At 50.7% G+C, this 23812-nt stretch overlaps 1 protein-coding gene across 3 annotated transcripts in view; it reads left to right on the top strand.

Annotated features, from left to right (window-relative positions):
• Positions 1-2613: 2613 nt before the first annotated feature.
• NRP2 (neuropilin 2) overlaps positions 2614-23812 on the top strand; it is a 116799-nt gene continuing 95600 nt past the window's right edge. For all 3 annotated transcript variants that reach the window (XM_047870832.1, XM_047870831.1, XM_047870833.1), the window contains exons 1-2: positions 2614-3567; positions 18478-18655. In XM_047870832.1, the coding sequence (XP_047726788.1) occupies positions 3495-3567; positions 18478-18655 (251 nt within the window). In that variant the 5' untranslated portion in view covers positions 2614-3494. The remainder of the gene's footprint in view (positions 3568-18477; positions 18656-23812) is intronic.

Genomic DNA, 23812 nt, shown 5'->3' with positions numbered 1-23812 from the left:
CCTCCGGTCGAAACCAAACCAACTGCAGCCAACCCCCTGAGATTCCAAGTCTAGACAAAAATGGGCTGGCAGGTCTGAACCAGTCCCAGTCGGGAGAATTTCCCTAAAGATTTATTTGCCATCAGGCGCAAATGGGAATTTTGTTTAGTTCCCCAAGAGTCCTTGGGAAGTCCTTGGAAGTCCTGGGTTAAAGAAATTCTAAGTCCTCCCTGGGCCCGTGGGCCCTTGTTCAGAGTGGCCTGGGGGCGATCCGGTCTCACTCTGACTCTTCCCTGGTCTGATAAAGGGTTTTGAGCTCCTGGAAGTAAAAGCTCAGCCAGAAGTGCTGCTTGCGGGTAGTCTCAGCATTATTTATTGAGTGCTGCCCCCTAGAGGATACAAATGGTCTGGCAGCTTGGAGTCCCCAGGGCTCTGAACCAGACTCGCCCTCTACCCAACCGCAGGAGATCACTCAAATGGATTGACCAGAATGTCTTGTAGCACTTGTCCCAAGGACTGCCAGGAAATAAGTTAGCTCCCTCTTTAGGACACCTCTGAACAGTTAAAATCCGTAATACTGGGAATCAGGTCCAGGAACAGAGCACTGGAACCGACCCTTCTCCTTCGGTAACCAAGGACCTTCAAAGCAGCCTGATGGGGACCCTCAATCCTAAAACCCCAAGAGCAGAAGCCCAAAGCTGTCATTCTTAGGGTTTCCCAATGGGCCTCAGTGTACTTTTTCTCTCCTCTTCCCTGTGCCGTTCACCTAAACTCTGGCTATAATGTTCTCAGAAACAAGATTCTTCCATGTGGGACACTTGCTAGAATGGCTTAGCACACCTGGTGAGTGGTGGGGGGGGGGGGGTGATACTAAATGACTTCCTGTATTCAGGCTGTGTTACTATAGATAGTGTTATTTGTCCTTAGGTTAGCATCTTGGCAATGACAGAAGCCAGGATCTCTGCTGAAGGTTCAAAATCCAGATTGCCTCTTAACCCCCATGAAATATTGATGAGTGGCAATCTTTCTGTGCAGTTAATGTTTAAACAGGAAAAAAAAAAAGTAAATCTGGAGTTTTCAATAATGTGGGTGTGCTCTCAAACCAAGGAGAGAAGGAGGAACAGAAGGAAGAGAGAAAGAACGAAAGGTAGCCTTCAGGCCAGCCAGGGGATATGCTCCCTGGAAGAACTCACTAGGCCTCTGTTAAATGCCCTTTCAAACCAGGCATCTAAGATTAACAGTGTGATATGCAGCCAGTGGATTTACACAGCGCTGTAAAATCCCTCCATGGCTTGGCTCAACTATTTGCAAATCACTTCTGATTCAATTTTGTTTTGGTTATCTCAGCGTAAATAACAGTTAAGTGGGAGTTACAGATTTTTTCAAACACTAAAAGTGATAAACAAAGCTAATGGCAAGTCCAGATAAGGAGCAAAACCACCCAGAAGAATCCACAAGTGCAAGCAAAGAAATAAATGGGTAGTCGGATGTGTGTGTGCTTCTTGTCACCGAAACTTTATTTTTCTTAATCCGCAGAGTGGCAGAGAAGGTATATGCAGAGTGTTATTTAGACTGTTCTTGTTAGAGTCTTCATGATAATGTAGTAATAGGTGCTTAGTGAAGCAAGACAGTTTGGAATCCGCAAAGCCATCCTCAGAAACAAAGATACAAGTGTTGCCCCAGCTGTTAGCTTGCAACTCCCTCTAAACAGTTTTCACACCTCCATTTAAAAATAGTTGGCATAATGCGGTTTTCTTTCTCTGCGCGCTGTAGCCACATTTCCATGGGGGAAAAGGTAGTCGTTACAGTAGCGTTTTGAGGAGAAGCCCTCGTGTACCTGTACTTTTGGGGAGGACTAGGGAGAACCGGGTTTAATTGCCTGAAGAAATTCTTTGCGGAAAGTCCCTCTCCTTCTGCTGGTTACAAGTTGGGTGCGCAGAGAGAACTAAATGCTCGCCCGGCGAGGACAGGAGTATGTTTGGGACACAACAAAGGATCTGAGTAGTAAGCGCACGAGTGTTTGGGGTTTTATTCAGCCTGGGCTGACGGTGTGTGCCGCCGCCACGCACTGCTGCCTGTGCGAACGCATGGCTGAGCTGCCGCCTGGTTCCCCACACCAAACACCGTACGCCACCCAACTCCTCCTGTAACGCCATTGCGCGTGGCATTGTGCTGGGTTCTACGTGTGTGGCCTCGGAGCCAGGGAATTTGGGGGGGAACAGGGATTTCCCCCATTTCCTGCGTAGTCTCCCCCGGGCGGGGACAACGCGGCCAAGGGCACTGCGCCCTGGAGGTGCCCCGGGGCGCTCCCTCTCCCCGGCTGTGCGCACGGGCGGCCGGGCGCAGCCAGCCGCGGAGGTGCCCGGGGTGGGCGGGAGGTGCCGGGTGGGAGAGAAGCGGCTGGGTGGGAGAGGAGAGCCTGGGTGGGAGACGCCTCAACTTTGATCGGGCCGCGGCTGGGGGGGGGGTGGGGGGGGGTGGGGAACCGCCGCCGCCCCGCCCGAGCCGGGTGCCGCGGCGCTGGGCTGTGCGCCGCTCGTCTCCGCGGCTGCCTCTTTAATCAGGAACACAGAAGGGGCGGGCCCTGAGCCGGCGCGTAATCGGATAGCTCTGCCGCGGCTCTGACATCCACATGCTGCTCGGCCTGAAAAGGCTGGGGGGAGCCGGAGGGGAAGCAGAGAAGGCGAGCGAGGCACCAGCCCGCAGCCCGCCCCCGGCACATCCTCAGACGCGCAGACCGCGGCGAGGCGCTGGGCGAGGTGGAGGTGAGGGCGGGCGCGAGCGAACTCGGAGAGGGGCTCGCTCACTCCCAGGCGATCCCAGCCGCCGCCGCCCCGCCAGCAGCAGCAGCAGCAGCAGCAACAGCAGCAGCAGCAGCCGCCGCCGCCGCAGCCGCAGCTTCTTTCCTCGGACTCCCCTCGTCTGGCTGGCCGAGCGGGTGTAGTCGTTGGGGAGGCTCCCGCTAGGGGAACCCGGCGAGGGCAAGAGCGGGGCGGCCGCCTCTCCCACTCGGGCCGTCCGGCGGTCGCTGCCTCCGCCCGCGTGTCGGTCCCGGGTGCCTGGAGATGTGTGTCAGTTTACGCCTCTGAGATCACACAGCTGCCTGGGGGCCGTGTGATGCCCAAAGCAAGTCTGGGCTTTTATTTTTATTATAATTTTTTTTTTTTTACGCTTGGCTTTCGGGAAATATTCGTGATGTTGTAGGATAAAGGAAATGATACTTTGAGGAACTGGAGAGGACATAGATGCGTTTTGTTTTTAAGAGAGGAAACCCGTCCCCCCTTCCTGGCTTGCTCCCGCTTTGCTGATTTCAAGAGCCACCCTCCTCTTAGGTGAGAATCCAGCAAGAATAAAGGTGAAGACGGGCCGTCAGGACCCAGGAGGGAAACCCTGACCATTAGAAACCTTTGCAGAAGACACTGTAAGGAAGAACGTAAGAGAGAGAAAAACACAAAGACTTAAAATTATACAAGACATCTACAAATCCAGCTCTGGAGAGAGCCTCCTTCTCCAAAATGGATATGTTTCCTCTCACCTGGGTTTTCTTGGCTCTCTACTTTTCAGGACACGAAGTGAGAGGCCAACCAGGTAAGCCCCTAAAAGTTTTTTTTTTTTTTTTTTTCTGTTCATTTCAACATGCTTTTCCCTTTAAAAACAACCGCTCATTCTGGGCACATGGGATGGCATAGAAGGAGGCTCCCTCAATACTAAATAACTTAAAGAGAGATCCCAGCCGGCCCTCCCTATATCACCACCGCTTCTAAAACCCAACTTTTCTCTCCTGCTAGCACTGTGTGTGTGTGTGTGTGTGTGTGTGTGTGTGTGTGTTTTGAAACATAGACAGAATTTGGCGGTGTTCAGATGTCACATATGGACTGAATCAAAGGTTTAAAAATACTACAAAGCCTTTGCATTACAGTTTTTGGGATTTTTTTCCCCCTGTCTTGAGGCAGAACACATCTCCCTTGAGTTTCTTCAACCTAGCCAGTGAAATATAAATCATTTGCATTCTCTCCACTTAGCTCCATTGAGCAATGTTAACTGAAGGGCTTGGGAAAGACAAGAGTCTAGTTTTGGTTTTCCAATGCTGTGGATTCTTTGCAGACTGTGTGGATACGCCTCAGAATCCTAGGGCTCAGGCTGATGGAGCAAGTTGGCCTGCGGCTGAGCTGGGGGCTTGGGGCTGGGCTGGGCGCTGTTGGCTACCCAGGCGCTGGTCGTCCCCGCTCTCCTTCCTGCATCCATGTGTTTTCTGGGAAAGTAAATCATGTTCTTTTAAAAATCCGTATTAGATAAAACAGACTGCGTGGCCTTCGAAGGTCTCTTACTCTTGTGAAGTGGTTAGAAACTTTTGAGTGGAATTTGTTCTCAACCACTGCCAAAAAGGGTGTGTGGACAGACTGCAGAGATAAGGACTGCAAGGCCCAGAAGAGTCTGGGGCCAGTATTTGGCAGCGGGGAGGTGGGCTGGCAAGGGGCACCCTGCCTGAGCGGGGATTTCTGGTTGCAGGGAATCTAGTGGGGCTTGTCCTTCCTTCCCCACACCACTCTCCAGGGTGAACCTCTCTCCCCTCTGAGAACAGTGTCTGGAATCTGACAAAACTCTTGGAAGCTGCTACAGGTGATTGAGAATGGGGGAAACCATCTATGGAGGAAATAGGGGAAAGAGAAAGAGGAGATAAAGCCTGGCTGAAGTGCCCTTACCGGTAGGCACCTCCAAGGCTATGGCCGCAGTGGTAGGGTTAACCCCTTGCAGCAGCTCCCTGGGCACGTCCCCCCCTTTCCCCCATCAGAGCGGGCTAGTGGGTCCTGTGGGCGCCTAAAGGGGAAGCTTTGCGCCTGGTGCTCTGGTTATCACCGCCAACACACCCCATTTAAGCTTGAGTGTTTATTTGAGGGGAAGGAAGCCTGAGGAATGCCCTTGCTATCGAAATCCACCCGTTTGCTGCTCCTTCTCTGCCATAGCTGGTCTTCAGGGCAGCTGCAAATCGTTATCAAAAGATGGGTGCAGGTCCCACTTGGGGAGATTTCCTATGTCTCCCGATTCCCTCTTGCCTTAATTCTAAGTTCCCAGCTTGAAGCGAAATTAAATTACCTCCCACAGACCTAGATGCTGCATAAATTATGTATGTTTGTGTGATTCGCTGTGTGTGTGTGTGTGTGTGTGTGTGCGCGCGCGCGCGCGCACGCGGGGAAGATGCCCACGGTATATATTATGTATTCAGGCACGGACTCTAGTAGGCCCCGGCGAGCGCGCGCACACTGGGGCACACACCGGCATGCGCGCGCGCGCACGCACACACACACATACACACACACACTCGCAACATACAACTTCAGGTTCTGTGTTCTCTGCGGAGCGGGAGGGGTCGTGAAGACTCAGGGGCCATCTCCTACCCCAGATGTTCGCACATCTGTCCTCGAGCTCTGCGCGAAGTGTACGTTTGTGTGCGACACCCGCTCGAACCCACTCCCGCTCTGCCACCTGCCTTTCGCGCTCTCTGCAGAACCCCCTCCCACCCTCGCCCCGGGCCGCGCTGCGTCACTTCTAGAGAAGCCCAGAGGCGCTGAGCGCGGGGCAGGTCATCCAGTACGACGCTGCCGCAGCAGCCTTACCGCCGGGGTGGGATCCCCTCGTGGGACGCGGAGCTGGGACCCGCCCTAGGTGGATATTCTCCAGCCCCTTGAAAAGGCGAAAGCAAGCCGCGGGGAGCTCGGACTTCCTGTTGGAGCACCCGACTGGCACCCGGGGAGCTGGCAGCGGGTGGCAAAGGGCGAGGCCCTGCTAGACCTCTGACTCACCCGGTGCGCGTCTGCCGGGAGGGGGCCGAGCCCAGCCGGCGGCAGCGGCGGCGGGAACCCGTTCCGAGAAGGAGTCAGGGGAAAGGGAGAGCGGAAGGTGCATGAGGGGGAGCGACTGAGCAAATAACCCTGTGGCCGCGGCGGCACTCTCGGACTGGCGGGCAGCAGGGAGGCCGCGCGGGCTGCGCGCATCAGGCTCCCCCACTCTCTGCCACGCTGCCTCGCCAGATCGTAGCCGCGCCGCCGACATGCCTCCCTCCTCCTGGGCTCGGGGCCGCTCCGAGGACCCAGACCGGAGCGCCCCCTCCTGCCTTCCGCACTCTGCTCCGCGCTGAATCTCTCCCCTCCCCCGCCGCCCCTGGCGGGCCGGCTCCGCGGGGCTGAGGCGGAGCAGGGGATCAGAACGCTGGCGAAGCTGGGACGTGGGAAGCCGGGGGGGGGGGGGGGGGGGGGCGGATTTCGGAATCCGGGGCGGAGAGGGGCGGAAAGGAGCCAGCTCTAGCCGCGGGAATGCGCGCAACTTCCACTGCCCCTAGTAGCGCCCAGCGCCCGCCGGTGCGCCTGAGCAGGTGAAGAGCACGCGGCGCGCCGGCATCCACGTGGTGGGGACGTGGTGGCCCCCCAGCCCGCCCCAGCCCTCCGCGCCGCCTCTAACGCCGCATCGATTTGTTTGGGCTGAGCAGCAGAAACACAGCCGAACGATCCATAAACATTCTATTAGGCAAAAATATTCCCAGCGAAAGCAACACCAAGGCTCGGGCCTGGGAGAAGTTGGCCGCCTCCAACTCCTCCAGCCTTGTCGCCTCCTCCTCCTGACTAAGGACACCCCCAGGGAGAGGCTTGCGGCATTTCCTCCACGCTGCCCACTGCCAGAAAGTTAAGTCGCCCCTGCGGCTCTCCGCTCGGGAGAAACCTGCAGTCTCCGGCGCGGTCCGCCTCCCCTCCCCCGCCGCCTCGCTCCTTGCTTTTCCACGTGAGAAAAAAATATTCACGGCCAATGCTTCATTTTCACTGATTGATTTCTTTTTAATATCAATACAAGTTAATGGAGGCGAGGCGAGCGGTGATTAAACGGCTGCCCCCACCCTTTGCCTCCGGCTGACTGCACCGCAGTTTTTCCAACCGGGTCCCAGGCGCCCGGCGACTGGGTGGGGGGCACCCGCAGAGCCAACGTCCTGGGGCTGGCGGGTGGTGGTGGTGGAATGAACCGGTTGCTCCTCTGGGAACCGTGGGGGTGGGGTGGGAATCAGCTTTCCTGGCAAGCTTAGAGGATCCGGCTCATCCTTGTCGCAGCTTCTGCGGCTCCGGTTGAATTTCTCTGGAAGGGGAGGGGATCCACACTCTGGTTTACTGGCGTGTGCTCAATGCTCGCTGCCCTCCCTCCGCCTCCTTTCCTTTCGTTTTCAGACTGAGTGGAGAGCCCCCTGGCGCTGGCCACTCGTTGTCAGCGCCTGGCCTCGAAACTCCCCTTTGCTCGAGTTGATGGGGGGTGGGTCTGGGGTTTGCTCGGGAAATCATTCAGGCCCTGACAATGGGCTTCTTCAGATGGTGGCAACTCCCAGCCCCAACGCCCCTCCTCACCACTTGGGGCCCAAAGAACCCGGACCCTATAACCAACAACCTTCCCCCCGCACTCCACCCGCGCCCCCCCCCCCCAGCTTTGATCTGTGCTTGGCTTTAAACACCATTGCCATGGACACGGGGCAGACGCGGCCAATCAACCTTGCGTCCGGAATGGATGATCAGATAAGAGGTCTAAATTGTCTGTGGGAGATAGGTCTGGGTTCAAACAAATCCTAAATGAGAAGCAGTGACGTTCTAGGCGCCCTTATTGGGCAGACGTTCTTTTTTAGCCTGTCTCCCCAAAATGCGGGATGACTATGGGTAGGTATAGATACAATAATTTGCAAGCAAAACTGTGAACTCCTAGATTGTACACAGACAGCCTGCTCTATGCTCTGGGGACTGGTCTCATGCCCACATTCAACGTGTGCCCAGTAAACTTTACCCCATAAACAGCCACTAGAGGTAATGAAGCTGTTACCAACTGCCAACAGAACACACAGTGCAAACAGTGGAAAGAAGAGAGCTCCCCATGAGTGTTCCAGGCAAGCACCTTCTTGTCCAAGATGTGCCTGGTGGAGTTGTGAATGCCCAAGCAGCACCACTGGTTTGGACTTTGATGCCATTCTGCAGAGCCCTCCGATTAAGTCACAGAGCACACAACTGGCAAAATGGAAGGTTGGAAGGCTCCAGTGACTGGGACCCCAGGCTGTCTAGACAGGACTCCTGCTGTCTACCAAATGGCTCTCATCCCCTGCTGTTGAATGTGAAGTCCATATTCTGCAACCAGAAAGGCCAGTTCCTATCTTTGTAGTACAGAAAAAGTTAGGAGCCCAGATGCCAATTCACATGCAATGAGGCATGAATGTAAACAAGAGCTGGGAGGGGTCTGGGGGCATCACTGGGGAGAAACGCCATGGACTCAGGTGATTCTGAGGCCCCTACTTGGTGTCTTTCATTCAGCTGCTCATTAAAGTAATCAAGAGAATGAGCTGACTTTGGGTGACCAGAGTGTGGGACAATTCTTGGTTGACTGAATTCAGAGCCAGGTTCGTTGGTAAGAGTTTTCAGAATACATTCCCCAGAAGTCGAGGGAAAGATGAGGAAATAGAACTGAGATTTTTTTCCTTTTGTAAAAGATGGAGCAGAAGCATAACACCTTCCGGGGCGCCTGGGTGGCTCAGTCAGTTAAGCGGCCAACTTCGGTCGGGTCAGGTCATGATCTCGAAGTTCGTGAGTTTGAGCCCCGCGTTGGGCTCTGTGCAGACAGCTCAGAGCCTGGAGCCTGCTTCAGATTCTGTGTCTCCCTCTGTCTCTGCCCCTCTCCCACTCATGCTCGCTCTCTCTCTCTCTCTCTCTCTCTCTCTCTCTCTTTCTCTCAAAAATGAATAAACGTTAAAAAAAATTTTTTTAAGCATAATACCTTTCTATTTCTTGCGTGGATGAAAAAGGACTTGAAAAATAACATCTGGGCAGTAGTTTATGTTATCATTAACATATTTTAGGCATTTTGTCATTTGACCATTGTTTACCATTGTATCATCGTTGAGGCACCCTCTTTGAATGGCAGATAGGAGTTTGATCCCCAAGAGTTAGTCTTTGTACCTTTCCTTCCAGGTAAAGAATTCGCTTTTCTTCCTTTTCTTTTTTAATTAACCCACTCATGGAAGATACCGCAGAAGTTTGTCCTAGAGAGCCTACAGCATTTTTTAAAGCTTTATCTGCCTTGATGAGAAATGGCCTAGGGGCTTAATGGTTTCATTACCTAACAGGATTCGGTGAGGCTGGATTCCTGGACACAGTGGCCCTGTAGCATGACTGGCCCTCCAGGAGAAAGCATCTTCTGAAGGTTTAGGAAGCTGTCAAGTTTAGATAAGGCTGAGCTCCCATCCTATGGGACCTTGGTTGTATTAATAAGAAGAAATTAATTTTTAACCACTGGGAACGTTGCCAAATTATGTGACCTTTGGCAGACCAGCTGTGCTATAAAAATAAATCCCCCGTTTCTGAAAACGCTGCTCCTATCCAGTAGAACAATAACAATGTGGCATTTAGGATAGGGTTGAGTGGGGTTGAGAAAAGGAGACAAATGGGAGTTGCCAGCAAAAAACCCCTCAATGTTGTGACACATGGTTTCAGACCTGAAACATCTATCCACACCACCCTCCCTCTAGAGCCGAAGACATACGTTGGTTTCCAGTACACAGGAAAGACAGTCAGGATGACAAGAAGCTGGGTGCCAGCGTGTGCAGGCAGCGGAGAAGGTGTTAAGTGCTTCTCGCCCTCCCCACAGCCCAGCCTTGAACACGTCTCTCATTGTTCACGCAGACAGAGTACTGGCACAGGAAGAGAAAAGGGAGTTTTCACACAGGCAAAACATTTGTCTTTCCGTAAATGGCACTAAATAAGTTTGTCACATAGAGGTTTGGGGGAGCCCTTCTTTGGGCTTCCCAGCTTCTGAGGTACAGAAGCCAGACTGCCTAGGTTTAAAATCCAGCTCAGCCATTTGCCAGCTCTGTGGTCTAGAACACTTAATCTCTCTGTACCTCAATTTCTTTTTCTGTAAAGTATGTTTGATAGTAATACCTGCTCCATAGGTTTTTGTTTTGTTTTGTGCTATGCCAGATTACATAGAATACTATTTGGCCCATATCAAGCCTATTCTAAAGGCACTTAATCACTGTATCTCATGACCATAGGAAGCACATTATAACCATTGTAGTATGTTTATGTTATTTTTAATAAGTAAATAATTATTCTTTCTCGGCTCTCACCCCACTGAACGTTTGTCTATGTTTTATAAGCTTCAGATGATCACTCACACTGTTCTTCAGAGAGCAATAGTCTTTGCTGGATTTTCATCTAAAATTTACGTCTCCTCGTTGCCATTTTTTTCTCTCCTTGTTCTTCTGCTTTCAGTGCTCTTGCCTCTACTTATTTTTTATCTCTCTCCTTCCCTTCCCTTCCCTTCCCTTCCCTTCCCTTCCCTTCCCTCCCCTCCCCTCCCTTCCCTCCCTTCCCTTCCCTTTCCTTTCCTTCCCTTTCCTTTCCTTTCCTTTCCTCCCCTTTCCTCCCTTTCCATCCTTCATCACAGAAGGTGTGCTCAGCAGGGAGCACTCTGTGCACGGTGCTCCCCTGAATGTGCAATAACTTCTACTCTGGCATTAAAGCCCCTCAGCAGCTGAACTCAAGAAAGTCATCATAAAGACAAAATAGCTTTTACCCAGCAAGACTCTTAATAATCCCATTTCCCTCTGGGTCTTCATAAAAGAGTCAGGATCTAATCCAGAAAAAAAGGAGGGGTGGGGGAGCTGGGAATAACAAAAGGAAAGCTCTCCCCAGTAGTGTGCAGAGGACGGGGCTGCTGGCCTGCTTAATGCACAAAGCCAGTGATACCCTGCTCACTGCCTCCAAGGATCCTGATAACCAGTGATCTGGGCTCTGGCCAGTCTTTCAGCAAAGAAGATAGAGGGAATTGCAAATTACTGGGCCAAGCCGTAATAATAATTGCTTTGATAACGGCAAAAAAATAAAACAGATGTGCCCTAAAGGCATAATGGGGGCCAGGGGAAGGGAGATGGGGAGATAGAAGTAGAGAGAAAGGAACTGAAACCCAGCAAGAGATAATCTGTTACCAGCAAACAGCTTAGTGACGAAGAAGTAATGTGCATCTTCCTGCTGCTACTGACAACAAATATCTAGAACTCACCTCTGGAAGAGTGAGGGAGGCCAAGAGACCCTCAGATAAATTATTTTTACCATCATTAGGATTAAGATGTAAATATCCTTTGACCTGCATCATTATTAGCGGAGGCTTAGAGTGTCTTTGGAGACATGGTTCACAGGACTCAACCCTGCCTCATGACCAGGTATTATTGTTCCAAACAAGTTAACTGAAACTCTCGGTTCACCACAAAAACATCTCCGCATTCAACAGCAGCTGCGGGCTGGGGAAGAAGAGTCGTACTAGAGAAGCAGAGTGATTGTGTTGAGGCTTCCTCGGAGTCCGTGGCAGCTAGGGCTGCTTCTGGTGTTATGTTAGGCAGCTAGTAACTGAATAATTCACCAAACGTCACCGAGTCTGACTTTTGGGTAAGACTCTGAGTCTGATCCTATAAAGTTCACCGAGGAAGGAGTCACACCCTCGAGTTGCCGCGGTGGAGGAGAACAGATAAGGCCTTCCGGAGCCCTCACACGCCTTAGAAGGACATTAAAGAGCTTCCGTCTCGGAGGTTCCAGACAGGGAGGGGGGAACAGTAGTCTTGGTGTGAGGCACCAGGGAGGGAAGGGTGGAGGTCACATCTGAGCCCGGGTGGAGAGGATGGATGGGCGTTAGAGCTGGAAAAGGTGTAATAGGGGAAGATGGGAGCAGAGGAATGGACACTGGTGTATTTGGGGAACACTCGGGAGCTGCAGTTTAGAACGTGTGGAGGGAAATGATTGCAAAGAAGGTCGGAAATGATAGGTTCGGCTAAATGCAAGGCCCCGTTGCCAGGCCTCGGGAGTTGGATTTCATTCACTAACCAATGGGGAGCCATTGACGTTTCAACATAAGCCTTCAGTTAATCAAAATAAATGGAAAAAAATATTATATTACCTTTTATTCTCCTTTGGTTTTTGGAGAGACCTCAAAATTATTCTTCTTCCATTTCCTTCCCCAAATGTCTGTTGAAATGGTCAGGAATTGTAATCCCAGATCTCTCATCAAGGGCATCAAAATTGCATTTGCAATGAGGGCTGGAAAAGAGTGGACATAAATATAAACTAATGCTATTATATTGACTGCCCTATTGGAATTGCATTTGTTTCTGATATAAGATGACAAATAACAAGGTTACCACAGGTGGCATGATTCGAGGTCAGAGGGGGTCATCGCATCGAACTTACGTTGTAACACTGAAATGAAGGTTCATGTTTAGAATCCAGATTAAGGGGGGAAGACTTTCCAAAGGGCCTACTTCCAGACCCAATTTCCAGTTCTGTCCCCTCCGAATCCACGGGAAGTGTTTCCGAAGCAAAAGCCTGCCCGGTTCCTCACTCCTCTCTCCATGCTCACAGGCTGGCCTCATTCCCTCTCTCTCATCCCCTCCATCCTGTCCTCCCGGAGGTTCTTTTATTCAGATTTTGAACTTTATCACTGCAAAAGTTCACAGAGATTTCCATTTGCTGTGCCTTCAGGAGTACATCACTCAATGGCACCCGGCCCCATAAATTGAATAGATTGAATCCCCTCCCAGTTGCCTTAGGAAGTGGTCAAACAGCCACATTCCTAGGCTGATGGATTGGTTCATTTCTTCCCAGCTTAAGCCAAGATACAGATTTTATGAGACTGTCTTGTGACAGACTGAAGTCGCTTTGAATAAAACAAAATCCAGCCTCGGCTCCCAGAAATAACTCTTAAAAAGCAGCTTATCCGGGGTTAGCGAGCAAAATTTGGTTAAAACCCTGAGCGGAGGACTTAGATGATTCAGGCAAGGGATTTGAAGAAACTCTTCTTGGGCTTTCCTTTTATGCATCGCTGTTGTGGACACGCACACACACACTGCGGAACATCCACACTATTTATTAAGCATGCAGCCACAGACTCAGTTAAGGAGAGAAACTCACGTCAGTAGAGCTAATGTGATTAAAAGAGACATTTGAACTCTCCATAATGCAAGACGGGCATGTTCATCGGAAAAATCCTAGGGGTTGTTTCAAGGCTTACCAAACAGAGGAAACAGAAGCGGCACCTTGAACAAATGTCTCGTTCTCTAGGAGGGGAGACCAGGTTTTACATTTTTGGTTCCACCTATCGGTTGTATAGGATCTTTTCCTCACCTCATTATACAGGCTTCGCATTTTAGAACCTGGAACTGACCTTTAGAATCACTCCCTTCATTTTACAGATGAAAAAACAAAGGCTCAGAGGTGTTTACTGACTTACCCAAGGTCACACAGCTTGCCCGTGGTGAGACCACATTGAAGACAAGGCTTCTTGTCAGTCAGGTGGCAAGGTGACAACCGTCTCTCTTTTCAAGTAGGAGAAAGAGCTTCTTCTTTGCCCTGCTACTAATAACTTAAAGAAGGAAATGCTGTAGAAGTGGAAACGGGATGGGGTTATGCTGTGGACAAAGGATAAATTGTTTAAGAAATAAAGGACAGTATTTTCATAGGAAATGAGACCGACTGCTTTTCTCCACCAAGTGTATGGCCCTCAGGTACATACAAGAAATAGATGTTTGGGGTGGCTGGGTGGCTCGGTCGGTTAAGTGGCCGACTCTTGATTTCAGCCCAGGTCATGATCTTGCGGTTAGTGAGTTCCGGCCCCACATCAGGCCCTGGGCTGATGGCGTGGAGCCTGCTTGGGATTCTCTCTCCTTCTCTCTCTGCTCCTCCTCCTCTTGCTCTCTGTACCTTTCTCAAAATAAATAAAAATAAACTTGAAAAAGAAAGAGATGTCTTCCAATCAGCCTACTCCTTCTCTTTCACAAGGCATTTTAAAGTAATAAGGGAACTGATGCCTAGTTCGGTGGGTGTCACGTCCTGTTCCAAGAAGCCCGATCTTCTTACGGAGAAAGCCCCTCAGAGGTGATGAGGGAACTGCGGGGCCCAGACTCAACACCTCTTCTCGTCACCCTACCTCCTGCATCCAAGAGAGCTCCACTTCTCTCTGCTTTGGACACTGGAGTTCTGGGTAGAGTTTTATCCAAAGAGAAAACAAACACCTTCTAAGAAGAATTTTGAAAACTACACGCTTCATCCCACTTCATTCAATCCACTCATTGAATTACAGTTTAGGAAGCTGAGACCCAGGAAGGTCACCAAGAATCCAAGTGCCGTGTCCCCTCTTAACTACTCTCAGACCACCCCACCCCGCTTCGTTACCCCAGACGCACCTCCGACAACAGCCGGACTCTCCAATCCCACCTTCAGCGAGTCCTAAACGTCCATTTTTGCCCAGGACTTTTTTTTTTCAGTTCGGCTAATCCAGGTGATCTGATTTTTCTCCCTTTGCTGTGGGACTGCCAGCTTTCTGTCGCCTGGTGTCACCTGGTGTCTCTCCCTGTCCTGAAGTAAGCCATTGCCATTCTAATTATTTAAAAGTACTCATGGGGCGCCTGGGTGGCTCGGTCAGTTGAGCGTCCGACTCCGGCTCGGGTCATGATCTCACGGTCTGTGAGTTCGAGCCCCGTGTCAGGCTCTGGGCTGACCGCTCAGAGCCCGGAGCCTGTTTCGGATTCTGTGTCTCCCTCTCTGCCCCTCCCCTGTTCACGCTCTGTCTCTCTCTGTCTCAAAAATAAATAAACGTTAAAAAAAATTTTTTTTTTTTAAGTACTCACAACAGTCAGGCTTCTTTTAGTGAATCCCGCTGTCAAGGTTAAGCCATAGAGTGTTCCTTTAAAACAACTTCTGTTGAATTTCCTTAGAAGGTGACCAGATTTTTTTTTTTTAAGATTTTCTTTTATTCCTTATGACTTCCTAAAAATCTGATGTTACGGAGGAACTGCGGTGTGTCCTAAATTGGGTTCTGTAGGAGGTTGAGTTCCTTCCGAGGCTGGCAGAGCACCTTAGAATTGTTAAGTGGATGAATACAAAATCCCTTTACTGAGATCGGGAGCCAGTTTACCTGCAGGCAGCATCAGATGATACTTAGGTGACCAGCAAAACAAGGGCACCGGAGGAAGAGAAAACAAAAACAAAAACGAAAAAAAGAGAGACAGAAAGATACAGATGTCCGAAATAATCTGACATTTCATATGTGAAATAAAAACACCTAGATACTCATCTTGGAGGAAAAAAAAATCAGGCCTCTGTGACTTTAAGACTTTCTTTCCAACTACATCTAGAGGTGTCACTTTAATCCTTTTATTCTTGGGCCTCCAGGTCTTTATCTGGCCTCAGCTGACTCATCCCTCAGGCTTCCCTCCCAGATGTAGGAGAAAACCCCATCTGAACAGCCCAGGCCTGGGTTTGCCTGCTCCTCTTTGGGAAATGAATTTGCCCCAGGTGAAAGGTATTCACAAAATGGTTGGAGAAAGAAGTCCCTTGTTAACTCACCAAACAGGCTCAGTAGCTCAAACTTCACCAGGGTCAACTCCCCTTCAGTCTGTGGAGACTGGCCTAAAGGGGTTTGCCCTTGAGTTCAACTCTCTTTTGCCTGGGCTGGACTCCTCTGAGACAGGACAGAGAGCATTTATGCTGTTCCACATAATACAGGGGGACACAATACAGGCCTCCAAGGTAATAGATGGTCAGAAGAAAGTCCAGCTCATTTCGGTTGGGGGTGTCTTTGTATTTAAGAAATGAAGGGCCCCCAAACCTGGATATGAAATATGCATTATCAAGAGGAGGTGTAGAGGGATTAAGTGTGTTTTCCTTACAAGTTTTACTGATATATTTCAAGAATTCAGTTCTCTCCAAGAAAAATAGGGACAGAAATTCTAGTATTTATCTTGGTGGATATATGTCTGCGCAAATGAGGTGTGACATTTTATGAGAGGGTGTGAAAGTGTGTGCGGGACTGAAGTGTGACACTCTAATATGTCTACGTACCCGATATATGTGCAATATCCACGTCTGTGTGTGTTTCTGAGTGTGAGGGCCATCCACACAAGAATGTGAGTTTATAAATGTTTGGGTATCGAAAGGGTTAACCACACGAAAGCAAAGCAGATGTTTTAATGAGTTTTCAAAAATTTTAATAAAGCACCTTGATTTTCTTCGGATAAAGAAAGGACAGAAAGAGATGTGTTACTCCTTTATCTTTCAGTTAAGTTTTTTACCGTGGAAAATACAGACTACCAGCCATGGGTTGTGTATCATTTAAAAGTGTTTTCTGAGTGGGAAAATGCTCCTGGTGTGGATGAGAAACGAAACCTGCCTATGAGGAAGTTTCCTGTCTTTATTGCTGATGATGTGTGCCCGGTCTAATTACTAAAAGCTTGAACTTGGTGGTGGGGAGAGAGGGGGGCGGAGTGGAAAATTGAGGAGGAGAAGTTCTTCTTTCAGGAGCAGCTGGAGAGAAGCAGGCCAGGGGTGGGAGAAGGAGGGAGAGAGGGTGGTTGATGTGGAAACCATAACAGTTACTAAACAGGAGCTCAGCTCAGGTTCCCTCTGATGAGGTCCGAGGCGAAAAGCGCGGTTTGGGGTGAGTGTGCGGCAGGGCAATACTCTTCAGCAAAATAGCTAGCAGAGGAGGGGAACCCAGTTGAAACTTCCCTCTCCTGCTAGCGTGGTAAGAGCAGCTGGTGATCGAAGCCCCCACACCGCTGCTTTCTCAGAGGGTCCCTCTCAGCCAGTTTCACGTGCATGAATGAGCCAGCACCAATGGGCTACAACGTGACTTGCTGCAAGTTGTCGGGTGCCCGACATGGCGGTGGCACGGGCACCGGGGCAGCCTGTGGGGGTTGGCTGCAGAGGAGTGGGCGGCACCGGGCCTCACTGCTGGCCTCCTCTCTGTCTGTGCGGGAGGGCTGGGCCCATTGTCCTGCTGGACTGGGGAGGGTGCGGGGTCATTAGTTAGAGGATGATGTGGCCGCTGCTAGGCAGAGGAAATGGCCTGCTTTTGTTTTCCACCCAGTAGGAAGTGGAACCTGAATCCATTAGATTCTGGGCAGTTCAGCACAGCACAGTTTGAGCTCTCGGAGGCACGATGCCTAAAAGGCTACTTGTGTGGATTTGTGTGTCCCAACCACCATTGTGCGGCGTGCCCATCTTTTATGCATTTAAAGCCTGTCAGGCTGGTAATCTAAAGCAGAGGTCTGGAAGACAGTAATGCCAACAGACATGGGGGATAGTAAAGTGCACCTGTAGAGTTAAAAAATGCATGACCCTTTCCCTCAAAGAGTGAACACGGGAGAAAGACCCCGTCCTGTAGGGTGGCTGCTGAGCCGTAATACATAATTCACGGGCCCATGCTGCTCCATGCAGATGGCGATATTAAATCGTGATTGATGCTAAGAGAGGCATGCGTCTCAGGAAGGTCTCCAGGAGGCTTCTGAATATTTCCAGGGCTCTTGTGCCTTCCCGTCTTCTGTTCTACTGTGGTATTAAGCAAAACCCCCATTCCCCAGGAACCCCTCCTGGGGATGACAGAACTTCACTCCCCAGTACAGGAGATTCTTCAAATGTCAGCGCCCACCTTGTCTGCCTTTGAAGTCGCCCCCTCGCCTCCTGGCTCACGTGAAGCTGTTTACCTCCAGCCAGGCACCGCTGGGAAGGTGGGGTCCGTTACATCCCCTGCAGCCTCCTTTCAAATGGCTGGTTACTGGTTGCCGCCGGACAAAGCAGCAGCACACCCTGGTGGTGGTGACCGGGCAGGAGGGACAGTGGGTAGAAAGCGAGAGAAAAGCACAAAGCACTTTTGTCGAAACTCTGAGGTCAGAGCCAGTGAATTCTGCGATGCAGATTTTTTCCACTCGGTGTATAATGAAATAATAAATCAAATTTGTGGTGTATGTGGAATTAAATGTTTGGGGCTTTTGCTTTTTCTTTCTTAAAAAAAAAAAGAAGAAGGAGAAGAAGAAGCTAAAATCACCCTCCAGGGCCCGTTCTGGCCCAAAGCTGAAAATGCTTTCTTCCCCATCACATGTAATTGTTACCAGGCTCGGTTGTGGGTCGGCCCCACAAAACCACTGTTGTCAGTTCCTGGAGCCGTTACTTCTGGCTGCCTGGGCTGGGCTGGGCTGGGAGACACCGAATGAAATGAAGGATTTATGAGATAAAGATAGAGATGAGAGGTTTGCACCAGAAGAAGACGGGCCAAGGAGGGGAGACAGGAAAAGGCAGGGGGCATGTTATGTTTGCAGCTCTCTTGTTTTTGTTAATCTCAGACCATGTAATTAAGTATATTTATGATCATTTTCTGGAATATTTTAATTTGAGGAGTGTGTGCAATTGTGAGCACGTCTGTGTGTGTGTGTGTGTGTGTGTGTGTGTGTGTATGTGTGCAGTTGGGTGAGTGGGGTGGGGAAGATGAGCTGAAATAATCTCTTCCACTGAATGAGTAAGTAGGTTAGTCTTCTGGACTGCCATAAAAGGTCTGTAAGACGGTTTTAATCAGCCACTGGTAGCGAAAAGAACGGGGGGGGGGGCGGGGGGGGAAGGCTGTAGCATATTTGAAGTTCTCTGGCTTCTTTGCCTTCTCTTTCAGACTCAGCCTGTGGAGGTCGTTTGAATTCCAAAGATGCTGGCTATATCACCTCCCCAGGTTACCCCCAGGATTACCCCTCCCACCAGAACTGCGAGTGGATTGTTTACGCCCCTGAACCCAACCAGAAGATCGTCCTCAACTTCAACCCTCACTTCGAAATTGAGAAGCACGATTGCAAGTAAGCACCATGCTGTGCCGTTGGGCATCCGTGAGCCACACTCCCACCACCTCCCGGGGCTCCCTCCCGCCACCTCTGACACCTAATGGCAGGACCCCCCCCACCCCACCCCAGCACCTGCTGAACAGTGACCCCGGTGGGGGGTTGGGAGGAAACCTCAAGCTGAGGTTCTCCTTCAGGGGAAATAAAAGCCCCGTGGATCCCATGGCATGGAAGAAAGAGCCTTCCCGAGTGAAGAGTGTAGGGAGTAGCACCCCATCTTCAAAGAGGCAGTGAGGGAGAAATCCATCTGGGGGCAGGGGCTGGACTACAGTAGGCCAGCTCTTGACTTTGGGATTTACTTTCCCCCTGGAGATCTCCCCATTTCCACCGCTGCCACCACACGCAGAAACCCCACCAGCTTCCTTGATAAACTAGTAGCCAGGTCCCCGCCGCCCCAGCGGAGACTAGCCCCGAAGGATCTGGCTGCTATTTGAGGAAGCAGCTGCAAGCGAGTTAAAAATCGGAGGCTACACTGGTAGGTCAAAGATTCACATTGACTCTTGTTGTCTGTGCTGTACCGGTTAGAGTCTCGAAGCCAGTGTTAGGGACTCAGTTAAGAGACTCCATTCTAATTGCTTTACAAATAGCAATCCATCCAGTCCTCACAGTGGCCCTGGGAAGCTGGTGCTGTCAGGACTTGTATACTGAAGCCCAGAGAGGTTGTCAGTCACCCAAGACAGCTCAGCTGGTCTCACAACGTCAGCCCTGCCGCCTTGGGAATGTGTAGCTTGGGAGATACCAAGTGGACATTTGGACAACTGTGAGTGCTTTAGAAATGCCTCCTTGACACCGAGGTCCCTTAAATGAAGGGGAAGGGGAAGGTAGCATTGTAATGTCAAGAATGTGAATGTGCTTTGTACCGTCCAGCGGGCTCTATCTGAAAGTCCTTGCTCATTGAAACAATAGCACGAGTTTTCCGTGCGGAAAAGAATGTGCCGACGATCACGTTCTGCTCCAAACGTGCACCTGTGATGTGCCAGTGCTCTGATGGGTGTTCAGTGTCCCCTTATGATTCACGAGCAGTCTGGACATTCCTTGTGACCAAGGTGTTGCAAGTACTGAAAAGTTAACGGGGCCAGCGGGCGAGAAAGGTGCAAGGGAGCAGGGCCTACGTCCAGGCCAGCGCGTCCTTGTGCAGGAGACAGACCCCTCTTTAACCAGGTAGCCCTGGTGGGAGCCCAGGTAGCCCTATGAGGTGGTGAATCGATGGCATCGTTATCCTCCTGGGACTGCTTCACACCTACATAATGGCTTTCTCCTAGCGAGAGGTAGTCTTCACGGAAAACCCGAGGGTTTCCGGGATGGATGAGGCCTCATGTGACGAAGAGTCATAAGATGGGTTTTCTAATCCCAGACCTACTCTTGACCCAGTGGATGACTTAGGGTAACTCATAAGTTCCTCTTTGTCTGAGTTAAATGCGCAGCCTGATAATACTTTTACGGCATCTCAAGCCTGCTGATTCCCCGCAGTGGACGTTAGCAAGGGTGTCTGTTAGAAGAGCTCCTCTGTCGGGTGTCTTTGCTCCTGGTGCCTTTGGCTGGGCTGCAGACGGCTGGCACGGACTGAAGCGTGATGCACAGAGAGCTTGGGTCTGGGCTCAGGGAAATTTGACTAAGCACCTCTGTCGACTGAGGGCCAAATTCTGTTATGCTTATGCCAGCAAATCTCCCAGGGAAATTGCTAAGAGGTCGTCTTATGTATATTCATAGTGGCAGCGGGGAGAAGCATGGCTCTGGGAAGGAAAAAGTCGGGGAGCTGGTGAGCGTGACTTAACACGTGTTGGGAAGCGTGAAAGGCCAGGAAAACACGCTCCTGCCCTGTTTGGGGCTGCAGGGTCCACCTTCCCCACACAGGACTCAGCCCTAGGGATGGGGAGAACTCAGGTTGCTGGAGTCTCTGGCAGCAAAAAGGGGACAAGGATGTTGCCTCGCACTCGACCTGGAGCAGGGGAAGCAGGCAAGTTACAGGTTATCATCTGGCTTATCATCCCTACTAAGTAGCTTCCTGTTTTCCTCCCCACTCCCTCGTGGATGCTTCCGGCTTGAACCAAAAAGGTCAGGAAGGTCAGAGAAAAATCTTTCTGGGGTCTCTTTTCCCCAGCGCCAAATTGGCAAGAAGGCTCTGTTGGGGTCAAGCCTCCGATACTTAACCTCATCCTTAATTCTCTCTCCCTCCCCCGTTTCCCCTCCTCTCCCTGTCTCCCTGTCACTCTTGTCAATTTTTGTATTTAGAAAGACACATCCGGTTCTCTGAAGTCTCTCACTCTGCAAGGTATTTTTAACATTCCCCGGCCGTTTGCATTCAGAATAAGTGGGCTCCTCCTCCCCCCCACCCCCACTGCCTCGTGTCACTTGCTTGTGAGAGGAACAATTAGCCTAATTGAAGTCCTCGAAGTTCTGTCTTGTTCCTCCTCTCTTGCCCTCTCTCCTTTTCCTTCCAAGGGAGCTCCTGGGTTTGGAAAGCACTTAGTACCGAAGGAAATTAGACTCCTTTCTCTTTTCATTTCCGGTGCATGCTTCGAATTGGACTTGGCTCTCGAGGCCCATAGCGTGGATGCTTACCAAGAGAAAACTGCCAAAGCCGTCCTCCTGGTGAGAGGGCTTAGCGGCAGCACCCCTGCAAAACAGGGAAGTGAGTAAGAGCGGCCGAAGAAAGCCAGCCCCACCGTGGAGAAAGGGCAGCGGCCAGCACCACCCCCTCGTGTTTTCCCCTCTCCCTCCTGTGTATGGGGTCAACTGCAGCGGTTGCCCCGTGAGCCAGGAACAGGCCCCAGCCAGTGGCCCCTGGACCCTTGGCTCCCTGTCCCTTAAAATCGACAACCCAAAGGTCAAGGCCGTTGATGAATAAACTCCAGACAGACCTTTTCCCCCAACGGTCACTTATTAATTTGGTTCCACTTAAGCCTACTGTCTGCTTGGAAACTTTCACTCACAAGCCTCAACTTTGCCTGAGTCAGTGCAATCCAAGGCCACGACCATCTGTGGTGAGGTCCCCAACTCCTCCCACGGGCTGTTAGCAGGCATCCAACCCCCCAGCGCCCACAGGCTGCTCTGGGGCCTATTCACCACCGGCTGTGGGCAGAGACCAGAGGCCCCGGTGGCCCTGCCACATTGATGTGGCCGAGTTACCAAAGGGCAGGACTCAGGGCCATCTGAGCAAACAGGCAGAAGCCACCCATTCCCTGTGGTGAGGAAGAGAATACCGCTGCCTTTCACCTGAGTCATCAGACAAGAGGCTGAACATTAGGGCTTTAGGAACAGATGTACACAGAGTTGAATCTTTCTCTATTTCTGAAATCTAAAATATATACGTCTTTTAAAAGCCCCCACCTGGGTGTGAGACACAGCTTATTCATGAGTCCTCATGTGGGCGTGGCACCCGACCCCATCCCAGGGGCTCAAAGGAAACCAAAACCAAGAGTCTGGGTCCCGTTAAGAGTTGGTCATTTCCAGATGGGTGTCTTGAAAAACGTGCTTCGTGGGGCGCCTGGTCGGCTCAGTCGGTTAAGCGTCCACCTTCAGCTCAGGTCGTGATCTCACGGTCTGTGAGTTCGAGCCCCGCATCGGGCTCTGTGCTGACAGCTCAGAGGCTGGAGCCTTCTTCGGATTCTGTCTCCCTCTACCTCTCTGCCCCTCCCCCACTCACGCTCTGTCTCTCAAAATACGAATAAACGTTAAAAAAAATTTTTTTTTAAGTAAAAACAAAAACCTGCTCCACGTAGTGCACAAACCACCAGAAAAACCTGAAAGAACACTGCTTGTTTAAAAAAAGTCTTGTTAAAAAACATTTTTTGCTAAAAAGCCCACAAGAAGTTTACGCTAACGATTTTATGTGTGTTCAGCACAGCATCATCTTATTCACCTCGCGGCACTGAAGAGTAGCGCTGAATCCGAGTGGAATTTTTAGATACTCAAGCATACTCCTTTAAAGCTCTCATGTCCTTTTTTGAAAGAATTTCTGATAGAGAACATTCTAAATCATGTGCCACACTTCCCTGTCTTCTTAAACAAAACCAGTACTAAGGGGAATCAACTTTTGCTTGATGATTCAGGCTTCTAATTTTAAACCTCACTTTATGTGACAGAGGTCAGGTACTGTCCTATTTCGATCAGACAGGTTGAGATTTGAGTGTTGGTTGACCATTTCAACTTCCCAGGGCTCAGTTTCCTCGTCTGCAAAAGTGTGATGATAACTGCATTGCAAGGTTCCTGCATCTGGATACACGATGAATTGGCCACCGTGTGGGCATCTTTGTACTTTGTCATGGGGACGAGTGTGGCTTTTTTCTATCAGTACTGTTGCTGTCACTTCCTGTTATGTGTACCCCTGCCTCCTGGACCCTTCCTCTTTTGACTTGTTTTACTCTTTTATTGTGTTGTACAGATTTTGCTTCAGGAGGTCTTGCTGTCTATTGGGAAGTTTTGGTTCTGGGGTCTCAGCTCTGCCCCAAGCCAGTGTAACCCCAGGGCCGGCATGTCTGGTTTGCTTCCGTTGGCCAAGCTCATGGCACAGCCGGGACTGAGGCACACCCCCAGGGACAAAGTATAAGAACAGCAGTGCTCGGGGTCCCCGGCATCGATGGAGATGCCCAAGGCTGAAACCATCCCCTGAAGGCCACCCGTGTTCTGCATATTTGAGGTTTAGGGACATTTGGCCTCTAGCTAAGTGTCCTGGATAAGCAAGGTGCTCTTGTATTTATTTACGGCCAGAGGAGCCCTCTAAATCTTAGAAGATGTGTCTGTTTCTACTAAAGTAGCGGGCGATATCTTTGAAAGGTGGCGGTTTCCCAGGCTGATAAATTGACCATAGTAAACAGAGGGAACAGACCAGACCTCAATAATCTAGCCCCTCCCCACCCAGCCAGCAATGATTTTCTGCACTCAGTGAGCAGCCTTGATTCCAGTCAACAGCCAAAGACAACCTTACATCTGTATGAGATCTGTGAGCGCCCAGGGCTTGGACCCTCCTCCCTCTCCCCTCCCTAGTGTCCAGCTGTGCACTCCCCTCCTCTTCCCCTCCATTTCCTTGATTCCTAGTTCTTTTATGGGTCCCAATGCCGAGCTCCCAGAGCATTGTGTATTGCCTTGATTTGCTGGCTTGCCTTTGGTTCCTAT

Source organism: Prionailurus viverrinus, chromosome C1 (assembly GCF_022837055.1).
Source record: "Prionailurus viverrinus isolate Anna chromosome C1, UM_Priviv_1.0, whole genome shotgun sequence".
NCBI lineage: Eukaryota > Metazoa > Chordata > Mammalia > Carnivora > Felidae > Prionailurus > Prionailurus viverrinus.
This window is presented reverse-complemented; position numbering and strand designations above follow the sequence as displayed.